This window comes from Bufo gargarizans, chromosome 7, assembly GCF_014858855.1.
Source record: "Bufo gargarizans isolate SCDJY-AF-19 chromosome 7, ASM1485885v1, whole genome shotgun sequence".
Classification (NCBI taxonomy): domain Eukaryota; kingdom Metazoa; phylum Chordata; class Amphibia; order Anura; family Bufonidae; genus Bufo; species Bufo gargarizans.
In genome coordinates, this window is record NC_058086.1 from 68056077 (window position 1) to 68078983 (window position 22907).

Genomic DNA, 22907 nt, shown 5'->3' on the forward strand with positions numbered 1-22907 from the left:
TGCCACATCCACACGTCCTAGTGTACCAACTACCTCAGGTCCCAGTAGCCGCCAGAATTTACAGCGATATATGGTGGGGCCCAATGCCGTTCTAAGGATGGTAAGGCCTGAGCAGGTACAGGCATTAGTCAATTGGGTGGCCGACAGTGGATCCAGCACGTTCACATTATCTCCCACCCAGTCTTCTGCAGAAAGCGCACAGATGGCGCCTGAAAACCAACCCCATCAGTCTGTCACATCACCCCCATGCATACCAGGGAAACTGTCTCAGCCTCAAGTTATGCAGCAGTCTCTTATGCTGTTTGAAGACTCCGCTGGCAGGGTTTCCCAAGGGCATCCACCTAGCCCTTCCCCAGCGGTGAAAGACATAGAATGCACTGACGCACAACCACTTATGTTTCCTGATGATGAGGACATGGGAATACCACCTCAGCATGTCTCTGATGATGACGAAACACAGGTGCCAACTGCTGCGTCTTTCTGCAGTGTGCAGACTGAACAGGAGGTCAGGGATCAAGACTGGGTGGAAGACGATGCAGGGGACGATGAGGTCCTAGACCCCACATGGAATGAAGGTCGTGCCACTGACTTTCACAGTTCGGAGGAAGAGGCAGTGGTGAGACCGAGCCAACAGCGTAGCAAAAGAGGGAGCAGTGGGCAAAAGCAGAACACCCGCCGCCAAGAGACTCCGCCTGCTACTGACCGCCGCCATCTGGGACCGAGCACCCCAAAGGCAGCTTCAAGGAGTTCCCTGGCATGGCACTTCTTCAAACAATGTGCTGACGACAAGACCCGAGTGGTTTGCACGCTGTGCCATCAGAGCCTGAAGCGAGGCATTAACGTTCTGAACCTGAGCACAACCTGCATGACCAGGCACCTGCATGCAAAGCATGAACTGCAGTGGAGTAAACACCTTAAAACCAAGGAAGTCACTCAGGCTCCCCCTGCTACCTCTTCTGCTGCTGCCGCCTCGGCCTATTCTGCTGCTGCCGCCTCGGCCTCTTCCTCCGCCTCTGGAGGAACGTTGGCACCTGCCGCCCAGCAAACAGGGGATGTACCACCAACACCACCACCACCACCTCCGTCACCAAGCGTCTCAACCATGTCACACGCCAGCGTTCAGCTCTCCATCTCACAAACATTTGATAGAAAGCGTAAATTCCCACCTAGCCACCCTCGATCCCTGGCCCTGAATGCCAGCATTTCTAAACTACTGGCCTATGAAATGCTGTCATTTAGGCTGGTGGACACAGACAGCTTCAAACAGCTCATGTCGCTTGCTGTCCCACAGTATGTTGTTCCCAGCCGGCACTACTTCTCCAAGAGAGCCGTGCCTTCCCTGCACAACCAAGTATCCGATAAAATCAAGTGTGCACTGCGCAACGCCATCTGTAGCAAGGTCCACCTAACCACAGATACGTGGACCAGTAAGCACGGCCAGGGACGCTATATCTCCCTAACTGCACACTGGGTAAATGTAGTGGCAGCTGGGCCCCAGGCGGAGAGCTGTTTGGCGCACGTCCTGCCGCCGCCAAGGATCGCAGGGCAACATTCTTTGCCTCCTGTTGCCACCTCCTCCTTCTCGGCTTCCTCCTCCTCTTCTTCCACCTGCTCATCCAGTCAGCCACACACCTTCACCACCAACTTCAGCACAGCCCGGGGTAAACGTCAGCAGGCCATTCTGAAACTCATATGTTTGGGGGACAGGCCCCACACCGCACAGGAGTTGTGGCGGGGTATTGAACAACAGACCGACGAGTGGTTGCTGCCGGTGAGCCTCAAGCCCGGCCTGGTGGTGTGTGATAATGGGCGAAATCTCGTTGCAGCTCTGGGACTAGCCAATTTGACGCACATCCCTTGCTTGGCGCATGTGCTGAATTTGGTGGTGCAGAAGTTCATTCACAACTACCCCGACATGTCAGAGCTGCTGCATAAAGTGCGGGCCGTCTGTTCGCGCTTCCGGCGTTCACATCCTGCCGCTGCTCGCCTGTCTGCGCTACAGCGTAACTTCGGCCTTCCCGCTCACCGCCTCATATGCGACGTGCCCACCAGGTGGAACTCCACCTTGCACATGCTGGACAGACTGTGCGAGCAGCAGCAGGCCATAGTGGAGTTTCAGCTGCAGCACGCACGGGTCAGTCGCACTACAGAACAGCACCACTTCACCACCAATGACTGGGCCTCCATGCGAGACCTGTGTGCCCTGTTGCGCTGTTTCGAGTACTCCACCAACATGGCCAGTGGCGATGACACCGTTATCAGCGTTACAATACCACTTCTATGTCTCCTTGAGAAAACACTTAGGGCGATGATGGAACAGGAGGTGGCCCAGGAGGAGGAGGAGGAGGATGAGGAAGAGGGGTCATTTTTAGCACTTTCAGGCCAGTCTCTTCGAAGTGACTCAGAGGGAGGTTTTTTGCAACAGCAGAGGCCAGGTACAAATGTGGCCAGCCAGGGCCCACTACTGGAGGACGAGGAGGACGAGGATGAGGAGGAGGTGGAGGAGGATGAGGATGAAGCATGGTCACAGCGGGGTGGCACCCAACGCAGCTCGGGTCCATCACTGGTGCGTGGCTGGGGGGAAAGGCAGGACGATGACGATACGCCTCCCACAGAGGACAGCTTGTCCTTACCCCTGGGCAGCCTGGCACACATGAGCGACTACATGCTGCAGTGCCTGCGCAACGACAGCAGAGTTGCCCACATTTTAACCTGTGCGGACTACTGGGTTGCCACCCTGCTGGATCCACGCTACAAAGACAATGTGCCCACCTTACTTCCTGCACTGGAGCGTGATAGGAAGATGCGCGAGTACAAGCGCACGTTGGTAGACGCGCTACTGAGAGCATTCCCAAATGTCACAGGGGAACAAGTGGAAGCCCAAGGCCAAGGCAGAGGAGGAGCAAGAGGTCGCCAAGGCAGCTGTGTCACGGCCAGCTCCTCTGAGGGCAGGGTTAGCATGGCAGAGATGTGGAAAACTTTTGTCAACACGCCACAGCTAACTGCACCACCACCTGATACGCAACGTGTTAGCAGGAGGCAACATTTCACTAACATGGTGGAACAGTACGTGTGCACACCCCTCCACGTACTGACTGATGGTTCGGCCCCATTCAACTTCTGGGTCTCTAAATTGTCCACGTGGCCAGAGCTAGCCTTTTATGCCTTGGAGGTGCTGGCCTGCCCGGCAGCCAGCGTTTTGTCTGAACGTGTATTCAGCACGGCAGGGGGCGTCATTACAGACAAACGCAGCCGCCTGTCTACAGCCAATGTGGACAAGCTGACGTTCATAAAAATGAACCAGGCATGGATCCCACAGGACCTGTCCGTCCCTTGTCCAGATTAGACATTAACTACCTCCCCATAACCATATATTATTGGACTCCAGGGCACTTCCTCATTCAATCCTATTTTTATTTTCATTTTACCATTATATTGCGATGCTACCCAAAGTTGAATGAACCTCTCCTCTGCCTGTGTGCTAGGCCTAAATATATGCCAATGGACTGTTGCAGTGGTGGCTGACATGAAGCCTGATTCTCTGCTATGACATGCAGACTAATTCTCTGCTGACATGAAGCCAGATTGTCTGTTACGGGACCTCTCTCCTCTGCCTGGGTGCTGGGCCTAAATTTATGACCATGGACTGTTGCAGTGGTGGCTGACGTGAAGCCTGATTCTCTGCTATGACATGCAGACTGATTCTCTGCTGACATGAAGCCAGATCGTCTGTTACGGGACCTCTCTGCTCTGCCTGTGTGCTAGGCCTAAATATATGCCAATGGACTGTTGCAGTGGTGGGTGACGTGAAGCCTCATTCTCTGCTATGACATGCAGACTGATTCTCTGCTGACATGAAGCCAGATTGTCTGTTACGGGACCTCTCTGCTCTGCCTGTGTGCTAGGCCTAAATATATGCCAATGGACTGTTGCAGTGGTGGGTGACGTGAAGCCTCATTCTCTGCTATGACATGCAGACTGATTCTCTGCTGTCATGAAGCCAGATTGTCTGTTACGGGACCTCTCTGCTCTGCCTGTGTGCTAGGCCTAAATATATGCCAATGGACTGTTGCAGTGGTGGGTGACGTGAAGCCTCATTCTCTGCTATGACATGCAGACTGATTCTCTGCTGTCATGAAGCCAGATTGTCTGTTACAGGACCTCTCTGCTCTGCCTGTGTGCTAGGCCTAAATATATGCCAATGGACTGTTGCAGTGGTGGGTGACGTGAAGCCTCATTCTCTGCTATGACATGCAGACTGATTCTCTGCTGACATGAAGCCAGATTGTCTGTTACGGGACCTCTCTGCTCTGCCTGTGTGCTAGGCCTAAATATATGCCAATGGACTGTTGCAGTGGTGGGTGACGTGAAGCCTCATTCTCTGCTATGACATGCAGACTGATTCTCTGCTGTCATGAAGCCAGATTGTCTGTTACGGGACCTCTCTGCTCTGCCTGTGTGCTAGGCCTAAATATATGCCAATGGACTGTTGCAGTGGTGGGTGACGTGAAGCCTCATTCTCTGCTATGACATGCAGACTGATTCTCTGCTGACATGAAGCCAGATTGTCTGTTACGGGACCTCTCTGCTCTGCCTGTGTGCTAGGCCTAAATATATGCCAATGGACTGTTGCAGTGGTGGGTGACGTGAAGCCTCATTCTCTGCTATGACATGCAGACTGATTCTCTGCTGTCATGAAGCCAGATTGTCTGTTACGGGACCTCTCTGCTCTGCCTGTGTGCTAGGCCTAAATATATGCCAATGGACTGTTGCAGTGGTGGGTGACGTGAAGCCTCATTCTCTGCTATGACATGCAGACTGATTCTCTGCTGACATGAAGCCAGATTGTCTGTTACGGGACCTCTCTGCTCTGCCTGTGTGCTAGGCCTAAATATATGCCAATGGACTGTTGCAGTGGTGGGTGACGTGAAGCCTCATTCTCTGCTATGACATGCAGACTGATTCTCTGCTGACATGAAGCCAGATCCTCTGTTACGGGAGCTCTCTCCTCTGCCTGGGTGCTGGGCCTAAATTTATGACAATTGACTGTTGCAGTGGTGGGTGACGTGAAGCCTGATTCTCTGCTATGATATGAAGACTGATTCTCTGCTGACATGAAGCCAGATTGTCTGTTACGGGACCTTTCTCCTCTGCCTGGGTTCTGGGCCTAAATTTATGAAAATTGACTCTTACAGTGGTGGGTGACGTGAAGCCTGATTCTAGGCTATGATATGAAGACTGATTCTCTGCTGACATGAAGCCAGATTGTCTGTTACGGGACCTTTCTCCTCTGCCTGGGTTCTGGGCCTAAATTTATGAAAATTGACTCTTACAGTGGTGGGTGACGTGAAGCCTGATTCTCTGCTATGATATGAAGACTGATTCTCTGCTGACATGAAGCCAGATTCTCTGTTACGGGACCTCTCTCCTCTGCCTGGGTGCTGGGCCTAAATTTATGACAATGGACTGTTGCAGTGGTGGCTGACGTGAAGCCTGATTCTCTGCTATGACATGCAGACTGATTCTCTGCTGTCATGAAGCCAGATTGTCTGTTACGGGACCTCTCTGCTCTGCCTGTGTGCTAGGCCTAAATATATGCCAATGGACTGTTGCAGTGGTGGCTGACGTGAAGCCTCATTCTCTGCTATGACATGCAGACTAATTCTCTGCTGACATGAAGCCAGATTGTCTGTTACGGGACCTCTCTCCTCTGCCTGGGTGCTGGGCCTAAATTTATGACAATGGACTGTTGCAGTGGTGGCTGACGTGAAGCCTGATTCTCTGCTATGACATGCAGACTAATTCTCTGCTGACATGAAGCCAGATTGTCTGTTACGGGACCTCTCTCCTCTGCCTGGGTGCTGGGCCTAAATATATGCCAATGGACTGTTGCAGTGGTGGCTGACGTGAAGCCTCATTCTCTGCTATGACATGCAGACTAATTCTCTGCTGTCATGAAGCCAGATTGTCTGTTACGGGACCTCTCTGCTCTGCCTGGGTGCTAGGCCTAAATATATGCCAATGGACTGTTGCAGTGGTGGGTGACGTGAAGCCTGATTCTCTGCTATGACATGCAGACTGATTCTCTGCTGACATGAAGCCAGATTGTCTGTTACGGGACCTCTCTGCTCTGCCTGTGTGCTAGGCCTAAATATATGCCAATGGACTGTTGCAGTGGTGGGTGACGTGAAGCCTCATTCTCTGCTATGACATGCAGACTGATTCTCTGCTGACATGAAGCCAGATTCTCTGTTACGGGACCTCTCTCCTCTGCCTGTGTGTGTGCTGGGCCTAAATATATGCCAATGGACTGTTGCAGTGGTGGCTGACGTGAAGCCTCATTCTCTGCTATGACATGCAGACTAATTCTCTGCTGACATGAAGACAGATTCTCTGTTACGGGACCTCCCTCCTCTGCCTGGGTGCTGGGCCTAAATATATGCCAATGGACTGTTGCAGTGGTGGCTGACGTGAAGCCTCATTCTCTGCTATGACATGCAGACTGATTCTCTGCTGACATGAAGCCAGATTCTCTGTTACGGGACCTCTCTCCTCTGCCTGTGTGTGTGCTGGGCCTAAATATATGCCAATGGACTGTTGCAGTGGTGGCTGACGTGAAGCCTCATTCTCTGCTATGACATGCAGACTAATTCTCTGCTGACATGAAGCCAGATTCTCTGTTACGGGACCTCTCTCCTCTGCCTGTGTGTGTGCTGGGCCTAAATATATGCCAATGGACTGTTGCAGTGGTGGCTGACGTGAAGCCTCATTCTCTGCTATGACATGCAGACTAATTCTCTGCTGACATGAAGACAGATTCTCTGTTACGGGACCTCTCTCCTCTGCCTGGGTGCCGGGGCCTAAATATCTGAGAATGGACTGTTCCAGTGGTGGGTGACGGGAAGCCAGATTCTCTGCTATGGAACCTCTCTCCAATTGATTTTGGTTAATTTTTATTTATTTAATTTTTATTTTAATTCATTTCCCTATCCACATTTGTTTGCAGGGGATTTACCTACATGTTGCTGCCTTTTGCAGCCCTCTAGCTCTTTCCTGGGCTGTTTTACAGCCTTTTTAGTGCCGAAAAGTTCGGGTCCCCATTGACTTCAATGGGGTTCGGGTTCGGGACGAAGTTCGGATCGGGTTCGGATCCCGAACCCGAACATTTCCGGGATGTTCGGCCGAACTTCTCGAACCCGAACATCCAGGTGTTCGCTCAACTCTAGTCCTAATGTACATAATCTATATATTTGGTTCCTAGAGTTAGTTCCCTGTAATGGGGGAAAAAAATAACTTTTTATGTCTTTATACTATTCTTGTTAGTAGGGTTGCTTATTTGTCATTTGACTCAAACCTAGAAAATGGGGGCTCTTCTCTCCCTGGAAGACTTGGAAGTATATAATTCCTTAGCAGCAGAAAAGATTTACAGCTCTATCTCCTCTCTACAGCAGTAACCCCCAGCATTCTCTAAAGCAGGTTTTCCTAGCGTTTGTTTTACCAAAGAACGCTCTAAAATGCATTGAAGTAGCCTCTGGCTGTGATCATAGGCTGTGCTGAACCTACTAAAATTACAACATGAGCAAGACATGCTGTCTGCTGGCTCGGAAAACTTATTATAGAGAGTCTTAAAAGGAATCTGTCACCCTGATTTTTGGATGATGTACAGTAATACATGAGTCGTACTGCAGACAAGGAGTCCAGATTTCATTTTTTTTTTTTTCCTTCTAGTGATTTGGACTAATATAATATCTGCAGCACTACTAATGTATTAATGCATTGTAAAATTGGGGTGACAGATTCCCTTTTAAAGAGGTTTTCAAGTACTTTTATATTGATGGCTTATACTTAGGATAGGCCTTCAATATCTGATCGCTGGGGGTCCAAATCTCCGCATACCCACTGATCAGCTGTTCTGCAGTAGCTCCAGCACCGAAACTGAGGTAAATTTGGGGTCCCCTGCACCTCTGAGTGCCCTTTTACAGCTTCCTACAAAACAGAGCAATAGTATGGCCATCTGCTTAAAGGGCTTCTGTCACCCCCCCAAAAGTCATTTTTCATTTTTGGGCTAACTAAAATCCTTAGCAGGCGCGAGATTTAGAACGCAGACAGGGCCAGCCTTAGGAGGAGAGCGCTCGCTGGCCCTGTCAATCAACAGGAGGAGGGGCATTTTTTTTTAAAGGAGGATGCGGCGGCTACCAGCAAGCAACCGCCCTACTTACTGGTAGCCAGGTAATTAATATATTATAAAAGTGCAGTTTTTAAAGAAACTAAACCACAGAAAAAGGTAAGAGCACTATATATTGAATAATCGCACTATAAGGATTTTAATTAGCCCAAAAATGAAAAATGACTTTTGGGGGGTGACGGAAGCCCTTTAAGGTCTGTTGTACCTCTGTTTTCACACTGAAGAATAGAATCCCTCCAAAAGGTGTGTTTTTTATTTTATTTTTTATAATAAATAATAAAGAATCTTTACTCCCCACCACTGATTTACTTGCCACTGCTGCTCCAAGACTGAATCTGTCCCCGCTGCTCTCTGCCTTCTGTCCCAGCCCAACACACTGGAGATGCCAAGAAGGTCTTGCTCAGCCAATCTCTGCCTTTAGCGTTGTCCAGCCACAGCCAGTGATTGGCTGAGCGGGCCTTTCCTGCCATTTCTATTGAGCTGAATATGGACTTGCATCCTTTATATATTTGCTCATCCAGACGTTACCTTCTCAATGCTGCCGGGAGGCCATAGTCCCGTCATCTCCATTCATATCCTGTGTCTTCTGGAACTCAACTTCTGACTTTTTGAAGGTGGAATTGATAAATGATCACAAATTCCACATGACAGGGAGTCCATTGTCGTATCATTAATTCACCCTAACGCTGTATCTGCCAGTTAGTCTTATTATGCCATTTCAGATTGGTAATTGCTTATATGTAATGGACGTGATACAAAATCATGCTTTGTGTAGGAAACGCTACTTAGCGGTTGGACTGCAGCTGCATTTACCCCTTTTCTATATTCTGTGCTACACTAGTTAATTATGCATGTATAGCATATGTACATTAATGCTGACATGTCTAAATGTTCTCGTGGTAATAAGGCAGAACATGTCTATTACTTGATCAGTAAAGACGAGATGTCTTTAGAGTTCCAGAGGAAGATTGCTCCTTACCCTCATTAACCTTGGACACATTTGAAGGATGTTTACCTATTAAAGGAGGACAGTCTTATCTCTGTAACAACCAAGAAAAAAGGAATTTGATTCCGGTACAACTTTTTAGATGTCAAATGCTTCATTTAGACCCCTGAATAAGAATCAATAGATTAATGTGACAGATTTAGATAATGAAATTTAACCCTTTAAAATTATGTTCATAAATTATAAAATAAAAAATCATATCCATGTATCTTCTGAAAGTAAACATCTTGCATGTTGCAAAAAATGCAACTCAACACTGATGGGTGCCTTCGTGCAATTTTGCATCAAAGCAAAAAAATTATTTATCTTGCTAACGAATTGACTATAAAATTCTGACCCATGCAGAGTCTTGGATGAACAACCGATCCTAAAAATAAATGGGGTGGGAGGGAGTGCTCTGCTGCTATGGTGTCCTTACAAAGAGCAGTGTGTGAAGCAGACAGATTTGCTTTTAACCAGTTATTGACCAACCGTTGGCTGTGTATGTCCGGGTGGTCTGTGTTTACTCTGCCAAGACCTCTCTGACCATCCTTGTAGAGTCAGCGGCTGCAGGAAGATCGTAGGACCAGGGCGTCAGCTGTCATTGTCAGCCGGCTCCAAACAGAGAGAGCAGGGACTGTTTATTACCATCCATGCCTTCTCCAGCCAGGTGTATGCCATGCAGGAAGCAGCAATGCCGTTTCCTAAGCCGTGATGGGGTGGAGTAACTGCAGGATCTGCTGGAGGTCTTTGCAGTGAGGCTCAACCGTCTTGTTAGAACTTCTGGGGGTGAGCCCCAGTTACAGGAGAAATCAGAAATAGGAAAAAAAATGAATGTTAAATAGACCCCAAAGGTCTTTGAGTCTCCCATCAGATCGTGAAAGTGTAACAAAAAATAAATACATTTGAAAGACAAAAAAAGTAAAATGTTTTATAAAAAAGCCACCATTAGTCAACACTGCAGCTTCTCGCTCCACCATTACCTATATCTAAATGACTGTAATAGAATGGAGAGATCATTTTAGTTGCACTTTGTGCTATTAAAATTTAATTTTTTATTTTTTTTTAAACAGACTTGTTTCCCTTTTTTTCCCATTTTCCTGAGTATAACCTATAAAAACAGTATGTGTATATGTGTATATATATATTTATATTTTTTTTTATCCAGCCTAAAACCTGCATTTATGCCAGAAAGCGGCTGGATCCCATTTTAGTCAATGAGGTCTGGTGGTGAATAGCAGTATCCAGCTAGGCTGGGTCGGGTGAACTCTCTGCCGCAATAGCCTGCCGGACCTGTTTAACACAAGTGTGAACCTATCCTTAGCTGCTTTCAGTGGCTTACTTTCCTTTCCCCTTCATACATGTTTAGTCAATCATCTATGTGTATGGAAGTGATGGTGAGGATAGATGTCAGTTGAGGGCTCGTATGGTTAGCCTTAGGCTTCGAGGGTTTTCTGAGAAACGAATTTCATCCATGTGCTGATCGGTGAACATTTGCGATCAAAAGCTAGTCTTGAGTACTGAAAGGATCTTGTGGGTATTTGACGGCTAAAAAAACCCTGTATTACTTGTAAACCAAGATCTTGAATTACATTTGATCTCGTTACAGTGCAATGAATTGTATTGTAGGAAATATCTGCTAGTAGAGAAACCATTAACCTCCCTTGAATTCCTCGGGAATTTCTAATCTATTTTATAATACATTTGTTGTTTAGCCAGGGAATATGATCAACGTTTACTGGAAATGTCCATAGACATGTGGTTCACATGGGTGGCGACAGGCAGCCATTGAGGGTTCATCAAGTGGTTATTGTTTTACCTCTTCTATTTCTAGACTTAGAAGATGGAAGAAATGGTAAAATGTAATTTTTGGTGTGGCCATCATCAGCACTACTAGAAAGTTTTTCCTGTACTGTTAGGATATGCTGTAAATCTTGGATTAGTGGAATTGAGTTGCACCAGTTTTAAGAACACTGGATCTAGGCTACAGAGAGATGCTCTCCTCTTCCAAATAGAAGAAAGCTCCCAAGGCGTTTTTGGCCATTTTAATGCATGAGATCCTAGGAATTTGAATCTGTAGATTGTCAGGGTCCCCTCAACAATATTATACAATGACATTATATACAGTGTCTGTATACACAGTATAAACACGTAGGAGCTGGACAGAGTGGGCGCCTGGTCTGAGAAAGCCATCTTGAGTAGCCGAAGGGGCGAACGTTGGCCGTTAAAATTTTTTACTTTGGGGCCCAGTCAGTGCCGGTTACACCACTGCTTACTTGTACATATAGAATAGATGAACACAGACAAGGTCACCATCCATTACGTATAGCGGAAAGGGGATGTAGAACTGGCTGAGCATGCTCACTAGGCTGCTTTACATATCTGATACATTATAATAGAGCATGACCACATATGTGTAGTCACTAACAACCAAGGAACACAGGATACTGAACGTAATGCATGGCGTTTAAATGGAGCTAAGCGCCATTTCTGTAGCCCTGTTAGGATATGTCCACACAGGGCGTATATGCTGTGGATTTACTGCCGCAGAATTGAGGGTGGAACATCTGCAGCATTTTACAGTAGTTTTGTAGTGATTCCAGCACCATGGAGAGCACAAGTCATGGTCTCGTTGGCTTCATTCAGTGAATTTGATATTTCTGCCAAAAATTCCCTCAGGCAAAAAAGTGTATATTTTTGATGTGTTGTAGAATTATCAGCAGCACATGATAAATGCCTTTTGGTCATTTTCTTCATTGCCGTTTTCAGTCTGAAACTCTAAATGTAAATATCAGCCTGTCAACGACGTGAAAGGATTTGTTTGCGCCTTGTGTCCTGTCCATAGTGGCGGTAAAGATGAATGATCCCTGTGCGGCTGAAAACTGAAGCTGTGTGGAGTTGAAAAATCATTGCGCTGTTTAGTGGCACAGGTCGAAATGAAATAAAAGGACATTTTATTTTCCAACCAGCTTTTACCCTTGTCTGAAAGCTGGTTGTATGAATTTAACCAAGACCAAAGCTGAAATTTAATAGAGACATCGAGTTTGTCCTCACGGACACGATCGCATTTCTCACTTTTTTTTGCAGAAGGCACACTGACCGATTCATTTCTATCGGCCCATCAACACATTTTTTGCATCTGTTTTGCAGAAGAGAATGGTCATTTCTATTGATGGGAGTAATAGGAATGTGGAATACACAAGGAGGTTTCAGTATTTTGCAGATCCGTGGTTTGCAGACTAAAATACGGACGCAGTTGTGTGCATGAAGCCCGAGTGCTTTCAGGTTGCATGATGGTAGTGCAAGTCACGATTTTTTGTACACGGCGCTTACGCAGACGTCTCTACAGCCCCTGAGTTATGTTGAGCCATGATACAGCACCTATGAGTGTGAGGCCTCACTGTATGGCCTCATGCACACGACCGTTGTGTGCATCAGTGTCCGTTGTTCTGTTTTACGTGATTTTCTGCTGACCCATTGACTTTCAATGGGTCCGTTGAAAACTCGGAAAATGCACCGTTTTGTCATCCGCGTCCGTGATCCGTGTTTCCTGTCCGTCAAAAAAATAGGACCTGTCCTATTTTTTTGACGGACAACGGTTTGCGGACCCATTCAAATCAATTGGTCCGTGAAAAAACACGGAGGCACACAAGAATGTCATCCGTGTCCATTTTTTTCCTATCATTTTCAAGGCAAACTTGACTTAGATTTTTTTTTTCACTTTTCTGGTCTGGTGATCCTCCAAAAATCAAGAAAGACACACGGAAGAAAAAACTGACACTGATCACGGAACAACGGAACCCCGTTTTGCGGACCGTGAAAAAATACTGTCGTGTGCATGAGGCCTATCTGTGTATGAACTTGATTATATAGCGGAATACAGATATTATTTTTTTGTCCTATTCCTTATGAAATTGACAGCAAAACATTGTGCCCACGTCTCATGGGATGCCATCATATTTGAGGGGTATTCTTCCCCAGAAGCATTGCTACAAAAAGTCAGACCTATCCTCCATGGAAGCAGCTTTTTTTTTTTTTTTTTTTTGTCCGACATGGGATGCGGAGCAAGACTGTTCCGGCATGAAACACAATGTAAATTAATGGACACACAAGAAAACTGATCCGGCGCCCATTAACTTAAATAGGACCTTTTTCATGTGTTTTTATTATTAATTGAGATAAATACCTTTTTACTTGCGGGGTATGCCTCACTGATGCTGCCACCCTGCCTGATGTTTATTTATTTTTTTAAATATCTCTCCTATGCCTCGCTGTGCCCCCCTGTACTTTTCCCGCTCGGTACGTTAATACGGAGCATCGGTACAGGGAGGAGGAGACGCCAGGGTTTCTCAATGGGCGTCTCCTTCTCCCTGGCTGTGCCGCGATGCAATCACAGCGGCGTATGTCACAGCCGGGGAGAAGGTGAGCTTTTTTTTTTTTTCTCCGCAAGTAACTGTATTTATTTCAATTAATAAAAACACATGAAAAGGTCCTCTTTAAAAGGGTTTTAGAGCTGGATCCGTCATGACTCGCAATGTAAGTCAATGGAGACAGATCCGTTTTCTGACACAAAATAAAACTGATCCGTCCCCTATTGACTTTCAATGGTGTTCATGACAGATCCATCGTGGCTATTTTAGAGAAAATACAACCGGATCCGTCCATAACGGACGCAGCCGGTTTTATTATCATGACTGTAGCGTTTTTGCTGATCCATGACTGAGCCCTTAGCAATGCAATATTACAACAATTACCTTTGTGCAGTTTTGTGTTGTGGCAGAGGTTTTTTGGCACCGTCAGGCTCCTGGGCCCAGTGGCGACAACTACCTTTGAACCCCCTATAACTATGCCCCTGTACGCCCCTTATCTCATGTAGTTGGGAAATTCTGACTTTATTCCAGACACTGACTCCTTGACCTTTAACGGCAAACTCATGGTATGTTGGGCGATGATCAATAGTATGATTACTATAGGCGTCATATGTGAAATCTTCTCCATGGAATATGCATTGTTGTATAGAAACCAGAATCTGTGTATTCTGTATTTATTTCGTTATTATTTTATTTTAGATTTTTGACAGCCTGTAATTTGCTTGCTTTTTACTCTGGCTTTGCTCTGACAGCTGACAGCACATTTGACAGTGGTCAGGGGTCTACAGTGTATTCGGATTCACAAAGCAGTCAGCAAAGTGTCATTTACTCCTCTCTGCCAGACATTCTACCCCCTGCCGTCCAGCGAGTCTACAGCCCACCCATCTTGGAAGGTCAGGCTCTGTCACAGAGTCCTCAGCATCAGCTGGGGCAATACCAGCAAGCTGCAGCAGTAAGTGTGACTCTTTATTACTTCTGGGCTGATTTAAAGGGGTATTCCAGCAAAAATCATTCAGCACCTATCATCTGGATAGGTGATAAATGCTAGCTTAGTGGTGGCTTTACCACTGGGACTCCCACTAATTGTTAAAGCGGGGGATCGTATTGCCCCATTCCTCCCAGTTACATTGGGGGACATTTATTAAAGGTTTACGCCACCATTGTGCTGTAAAAGTCGCTAATTATGGGGCACGCCACTTTTCCGTCATGCTGATTAAAGGGGCAGGAGTTATCTGAAGGGGTGGGTCTTCACAACACTAGATTTGCTATAAATTTCACCAGTAAGTGGTTTAAAGTATAGATTAAGGGGCACATTTATTAAGACTGGTGTTTTAGACACTGGTCTTAATAAAGCCCTAAGCTGGCGGTGGATCCGCCGGAGTTATGAAGAGGTGCCGGCCTCTGTGCATCCACCACTGCTTCTAAATGTAAGACAGCTTCCGAGCCATCTTACATTTTAAACCTTTTTCTACCCCTAAAACAGACGTAGAAAATGGTAAATGAGACGGGTCGGTCTGCTCGCCCGCTCCCTTCCCCGCCCGCGCCTCGTCCACAATTTTAGACCCGGTGTGAGTGGGGCAAAGTTGCAGATTGCGGCGCAACCAACAATTGCGCCACCATCTGCGCTTGACATACGCCTAATTTAGGCTACTTTTACACTTGCGGCAGGTCGGATCCGACAGGCTGTTCACCATGTCGGATTCGTCCTGCGGCTATTTCGCTGTGCCGCCGGACCGCCGCTCCGTCCCCATTGACTATAATGGGGACGGGGGCGGAGCTCCGGCGGTGCACGGCGAAAGCCGCCGGACTAAAAAGCCCGACATGCAGTAATTTTAGTTCGCCGCGCTGCGCTGGAGCTCCGCCCCCGTCCCCATTATAGTCAATGGGGACGGAGCGGCGGTCGGGCGGCACGGTAAAATAGCCGCAGGACGGATCTGACATGGTGAACAGCCTGTCGGATCCGTCCTGCCGCAAGTGTGAAAGTAGCCTTAGGTGTATTTCAGTATAATAAACGAACCCCCCCTAAGTCTACACCAGCCTGTAGCTGGAATAGATTTCAGTATCTGGTGCATGGAAGGGTAGAGATGCTTCTAATTTATTAAGAGGCATCTGTCTCATCATAAACTAGGCGCATCTCACACCAGTGCAGGAAGATCAAGACTGATGTATGGGTACAACAGTTTCGATAAATGTCCTTCTTGTTTTAGTTGTGGTCATACAGCTGGGGGACAACTGAGGGTCCCCTGTTCCAATGCATAGGTGATAAATGCTCTTGGCTGGAATACCCCTTTAAAGGGAGTCTGTCACTATAAAGGTAATTCAGGCACAATGTCTTGTAGGGCTAGCTCAGCAGAATGTAATCGTGCCTTTAGTGATACTTGGTGATCTGTTGCTTCATCCTCTAGAACAGGGATCAGCAACCTTCGACACTCAAGCTGCTGTGAAACTACAACTCCCAGCATGCACAGTTACTTGGCCTTTTAACTCCAATACAAGGGAAAAGAGGATTATGGGAGTTGTAGTTTCGGAACAGCTGGAGTGCCGGAGGTTGCTGATTCTTGCTCTAGAAGAAGTACTTTTAATCCATAAGCAAGAGCAGGCCTAAGCCACTATGTGCCTCCCTGCTCTCCCTGACCGGGTCAGAGCCTACATAGTCATCTCATCTGGCCCTGTCAACCAGGGAGTGACAGAGGAAGCAGGAGGTGCAAGGATGCATAGAGTGGCTTGGGCCTGACCAAGGTCCACTTAATGGCTCATTTGCATAAATATTAATAGTAATTTTTCTCTAGAATAAAGAAAGTGAAAGGTATAACTGCAGTCAACTGAGCTAGTCCTACAGGTCATTGTGCCTGGATTTTTAAGTGAATTTCCTGGTAACAGACTCCCTTTAAGATATGATATTTGATAGCTGATGTATTTGATAATGATATAAATATTATGTTATTTTTATCTGCTGGAAATTCAGCAAAGTATTATTGTCCCACCACTTGTTAAAGAACTTTTTGGTTCACAAGTATCCTTGCGTTGCCCCCAAGACATCTTGTTACAAGACTGTTTCAGTAAGCCCTATATGGATTACAGTGACAGTCAAAGAAGATGGCATGCAAAATGTCCTAATGTTGAATGTCCAAAGCAATTTATGGATGGTGTTCACTATGGCACAAGAAGCCCACAAACCTGTGAGCAATGCAAGTTTTCAAACATTGACATTTCCTCAAGTTTCCTCAGCTCTGGCAGGTGTCACATCATTGACCAAAACCTGCTTCACGTGAATCCACATTCATATTCCACACATCGTAGACACAGTGATCCTACGGTGACCTCTAATACAAGGACAGATTTCATGGATTCAGTTTCTGCTGAGTGTCTGTCAGATATTAAAAATGTCAAACTGTCAAGGTCAACGAAGGCCTACATGCAAAGCTATGACCCTTACATAGACTCCACTCGAGAAAGGAGACCTCCACCGAGGTCATCTTCGAGTCTTTGTTTATGCAATCTTGAAAAAGATTGTATGTCTTTACATCTTCACCGAGGACCTGGGCAAAGTTTAGATCTTCCTAGTCTCCATGAGCTACTGAACATTATTATGAACCAGAAGACTAGGACAACCTCTTTGAGAGTGCCAACAGTGGTGAATGGTCATGAATCGTACAACCTTGGGAAACCAAACAGTTATTCGATACCACTTGACAATTGTGTCAATGGAAAGTACTATCCAAGCTGGAAATTAAATCCGCCTACTGAGCATTTGGAGACTTGCGCATTTACTGGAAGAAATGGCTGCCGTGTGGTAGGTCAAATGACTGTTTTCTTCAACCCCACCTTCCCATGTCGTCCTAAAGGAATGGACAGCATCCCTGACTTTTCTCGATCTGTATTGACCCCCTTGTCTTGAATGTGGAAACTTGCCATCACTTCTCCTCTGCCGTTCCTTATTGTCATGTTTAGAACTCTATAATTATTAGTGGTTTCTGTCATGTGTCCTAAAAATTTTGCTATTTAAGTGGGCATAGGAGAGAAAATAATCATTCAGTGCCATCCTTAGCTAGTGTGATGCTAAAGCTGCATCTGATTACTCATGCAGTGCTACAGAACTATCCTGCCTCTCATTTACTCTCTGCATGAAGCAATAACCTAGTCGATTTGATTGAGAGCAGTAATTATAAAACTTGCACGTTCAGCAAAAACAGGCAAGCAATATATTATGCATTGAAATGTGGTACCTCAGTCAGAAACCTCTCCTGGACCTTTTTCATCAGCCAATAATTTCTTCTTGTGATTTGCAGCGCGGTAGGCATTTCCTGCCCATTGCGGAGAAAGAAAGCAGCACATATGATATGCATTAAACCGGCCAAGGTTGCTCGTTGTGAGTTGTTTAATTGGCTCATTTATTGAGCAGATCTTTTAATCACATTTGGCCACGTGCAGTCATCTCCTGTCTCCAGATGTCTGTCCAAAAAGATATTTAATTATTCAAATCATATGCCCCCTGAATATTTAGTATCCGTCAGATGGGATTGCCCTGTCTGCTCATGCATGCGTCTGTCCCGCAATCTATTTTTAAGCTGTTGATACAGAACATTCTCCAAGAGGCGGAAATTAACCTCAGCTCCTGCCGTTTCGCCAGCTGAAGGTTGCTGTGCCAAGACGTCAAGCCTCCACGATCTGCCACTTTGATTGAAAATGTTGAAAGAGACCAAGACGGAAGAAAGTTAACATGTACAGTTATCTAGCCTTAAGGGGGAATTTTAACTGGCGTGATGTGGCTGGTTTCTGCTCTGTGCAGTAACATCGGCTATGGAGGAATAATGGGTGCTATTTTTCCGGTTACGTAGTGATTCACCAGAAGAATTTAGCTTTTGACTAAATTTTAATTCGAAATTTGGCCAGATAACCTAAACGTTATATGATATTTCATAAGGAACAATCCACTTCATTAATAAACTTCTACCTACAGATAGGTATACCAGGGGATCGTCCTGTAGACCCAGGTTCTGGCACATGGGTGGCTCCAGATGTCCAGCAGAAGACAACCCCTTTTGACGCTGATTTGAAAACCCTCACTTGCTACCAAGTAGAATTCCAAAGGGTGCCCATACACTCGTGACCGTAACCTCACTCGTATTATCGAGAATTGCCATGCTGCACGTGTACTTGCTGTGGCTTCAAGTTGCATGTGCAGGTTCAGCAATTGACAATAATCAGCAGGCGGTAACCACTACTTGATCACAACATGTACGGGCACCCTCAAAGATTGATCGTTTAGAATATACCATAAGGATATGGATATGTTTTTGGTAAGGTCCTCACACTATAAGACTGAAAAAAATCCTTCTAACATAGAGTTAAGGGGATCCAGGACAAAAAATATATATCGTTGTGTGTACTGTCCTTCCTTTTTAAAGGTTTCAGGGTTTCTGCAAAACCATCATGTTCTTTACCATTTTCATCCTTTTTCTGTAATGTTTGTTTGCACCCTTGTTTTTTTTTAATGTTTTATGGAACCCTTACTGAAAAGATGAGATCTCATAAATCACTTTGCTAATTACTCCATTTGCTTTGTAGCATGGGGCTTCTAGCACCCCTCCATTGCACCCTGGACTACCACAACACCATTACCAAGACCCAAGCACATCTTACCCGGCTGTGCAGCCAACCAACGTTGGGTCTCTCCAGTTTGGGCCAGCTACACCTGTATTATCCAGCCAGGTCAGAAAATAATCTGTATTTTACTTGATAAGATTTCATTTTATATTTGTTCAGCAATATGTGTGTGTGCGGAGAGGGATTGTCTGCCTTAAAAATAAAATTCCTTTTTTAAATACACTATTGCTGGAGAGTGACCTTTAAAGGGGTTTGTCTCATTGCAACAACTTATCCCTTATCCAAAGGATAGGGTAGAAGTGTCTGACAAGTAGAGATCCAATCATAAGATTGGGGAGGGGGTTTACGTTGTTCCCTTGTTTGAACAGAGGGGCAGACACTCGTACATGTCCGCAGTACAAGTGCTCGGCTATTTCCAGGAGCCCTATAATGTAAGTGCGTGCATATCTGCCGCGCCATTGATCCCAAGGAACACGAGCCCTTGTTCTCATAACTGGTGGGACCGATCAGGCACTTATAAGTTATGGAATGGAACAACCTCTTTATTAAAGAGGGTCCACTAGTCCACTACATCAAGCGTTTCTCTCGCACTGGTGGTCTAAGCATGTCCATGCATTAGGCTGGAAACTCACAGCCAGTTTTTGATACAAAGCCGGAAGTGGATCGGGCACAAATGACTAGTATAAGCCCTTCCTTTACTTACCATTCCTAATCCACTCAATGCTTTGGTGCAAAAAAATATATAAATGCCATGAAAACTGCTTGTGTGGTTCCAGCTCAATGCCTCATTCACACGTCAGTGTTCGGTCAGTGATTTCCATCAGTAATTTAAAGCCAAAACCAGGTGCGGCTCTAAACACAACAGGTACAGATCTTTCCCTTTATACCTTATGTCTGTGGAGGCTCCAATCCTGGTTTTGGCCCACAATCACTGATGGAATTCACTGACCAAATAATTGAAGTATGAATGAGGCTTAACACAGACGAACCATTGATTGATTGTGTTCTGAATTTTAGTATGATCCCTAAACAATGATTCTGACCATGTTGTCCGCGATGCTCCAAATCTTAAGACATGACTCATGGTGGTAATTGAGTCTTCCTCTTCCAACCCCTAAATTGTAGAAGACTCCTTTCAAAAGCAAAAACCCGGATGTTGCCCTCAAAACCTAAAAATACAATAGGATTCTGCCACACAGATCTATAGGTCTTCACAACATACCATCTGGACACAATTGAGAAAACCAAAAGCAAAGGAATTCCTTTGTCTAGATACACGAGGAGTCTTCAGCTTATACCAGATATTGCAGACGAAGAATATGTGACTGCAAAGAGTATATAATTCAGAAATGTACAGAACAGCAGTGTTTTAAATGGAATAGATAACACAGATTTAATCATGTTTAATTAATCCTACTATTTTTAATTGATTTATCATGGATGACCGCACTGCTGCTTCTCCCCTGTGATGGTGCTGCACGGGGGCTGAACACTTGTTGTCAGGTCCCCCAGAGATTGCAGCCGACTGCTAGGGGCAGGGGTGCATCTAGCTTTTCTGCTGCCTGAGGAGAAAACTGAAATGAGAGAACTCATTGCCCAAGGTCTTTCCATTGCGCTTCACTTGTCCCTATCTGGTGCTGCCTGAGGCAATCGCCTCACCTGGCCTCATTGGCGGTGCTCCCCTGGCTAGGGGTCTCAGCAGTGAGATACATTGCGATCAACTTATGTTTTGGGGAAAGAGGGCTTCACGAGTAGGACAGGGAGATGTGATATCTGTAAAACAGCAGTTGATCTAATTAGGTTGAAAATCTATACTCCTCTTCCATTATAATATTGTGCTGGCATTACCATATGGGAATTGATTATTATTATTTATTAATATTATTAATATTCATAATCATATTAGTATTCATAATAATCATATTATGATTATTATTATTATTATTATTATTATTATTATATATAAAAATATAATATAATAATGTTTTTTATTTATTTTTTTAGATTGAAGGGTGATGTTCTGGGAGATGAAGCAGACCTTGTTGGAAGCCATTCCTAACCTACTTGTATATTTTGTTTGTTTTTGCCCAACAGCAGCCAATTCAACACCAACCTATGCTACAGCAAATTCCAGCCGGGCAGCCAGTCTGCCCAATGCAGCCTACCTCCCATACATACCCACCGTACCAGCCCCCGCTCACTCCAGCACTGACAAAACCCCTACAGATCTCCAGTGTACCACTGCAACAGCACCAGGTACCTGCATCCCAGGTACAGCCATGTAGATGTATTCTTTTCATTTGGCTTGGTGTCTGTATATTATGTTCTCTGCTATACATGCTATTATGGAGCAGCTGTTTTGTGATTTTTATTTTTTATATATATATATATATTTTTTTTTTTTTGCTTAACAATGTCCAAAAACTGTACTTTTTAATCTGAGCCTCCACTTTTTTAAAAACTTGTATGGACATTGTTGCCAATAATTGCTCCACATAAAGGTTCCTCTAATTACCCAACAACAGACTGGGCATGGACACCTGCTTTCTTACTGGTAAGGATCCATTCACACTTCCGTATGTGCTTTGCGGATCCGCAAAACACTGACATCGGCAATGTCCGTTCCGTATTTTGCGGACCGCACGTTGCTGGCGCACTCATAGAAATGTTAGAATAGGACATGTTCTATTTTTGTGCGGATGCGGACAGCACATTCCGGCCCCATAAAAAAAAAAAAGGTCCGCACCTGTCCCGCAAAATTGCGGAACGGATGCGGACCCATTTTGTGGACGTGTGAATGGACCCTAACATTACTGTCAGGGATGTCAGGGCCCACCCATAAAGCTGGCTGACACAATTTTTAATTGGTCTTTATAAAAAAAAATTAGCTGGTTTGTCTTGCTGTATAAATCCTAGTTTTTACCTTCACTTTGTGCAGGTCACCTAATAACCCTTATCTGTAAAAAGTCATAAACACTTATTTAGGCCACATTCTTATCAGTAAGATAAGAACTGAGCTATAATGAGTGTTTATAATGTCAGAGAGCGGATATAAGGAGCCCGTCAGGTGAGCTGGCTGACGAGGCAGAGAGAAAATTCAGATCCCTCTATTAGAGCATCTCAGCCCTGTACAGAAAAATGGCTCCATATTTGTAATAAAGACCAATTTAAAACCTGAATTATAGCTCAAAATGAGTATGCAATAATAAAAAAAAAATTCCCCCAAAGGTCTTTAAAGTGGTATTTCATGAAACGCACATTTATGACCTATCCTCAGAACAGGTCATGAATATCTGATTGTTGGGGACAGACTCCCGGAACCACTGCAGATCAGCTGTTTGAAGAGGCCACAGTGCTCCCATGAGCGCCGCGGCCTCTTCCCAGGCCATTGATGTCACGTTCATCGGTCACATAACCTTATTGCAGCTCTCTCCCATTTAAGTATATAGACCTGGGCTGCAATACCAAGCACAGCTTTTATACTATATACGGCACAGTGTTTCTTTAGTTGTAAGGAGGCTGAAGTGTTCACCGGATATCCTATCCTCAGTATAGGTGATCTATATCTGATGGGTGGGGGTCCGACTCCCAGCAGCCCTGCTGATCAGCTGTCTGAAAAGGCTGCGGCACTGAGTGCTACAACCTCTTGCTAGGCAAGTGACGTCATATTAATCAGTCACATGGCCTGGGTGCAACTCTCTCATTCAAAATGAATGGGCCTAGTCTGCAATACCAAGCACAGCCACTATACAATAAATAG

General features: G+C 45.5%; 1 protein-coding gene across 1 annotated transcript in view; it reads left to right on the plus strand.

Moving 5' to 3' along the window:
- The window catches only part of WNK2 (WNK lysine deficient protein kinase 2), a 171354-nt gene that overhangs the window by 99739 nt on the left and 48708 nt on the right, over positions 1-22907 (plus strand). Inside the window, exons 8-11 of the mRNA XM_044302397.1 lie at positions 14293-14492; positions 16506-17333; positions 19109-19252; positions 21242-21418. Coding sequence (XP_044158332.1) covers positions 14293-14492; positions 16506-17333; positions 19109-19252; positions 21242-21418 — 1349 coding nt within the window. The remainder of the gene's footprint in view (positions 1-14292; positions 14493-16505; positions 17334-19108; positions 19253-21241; positions 21419-22907) is intronic.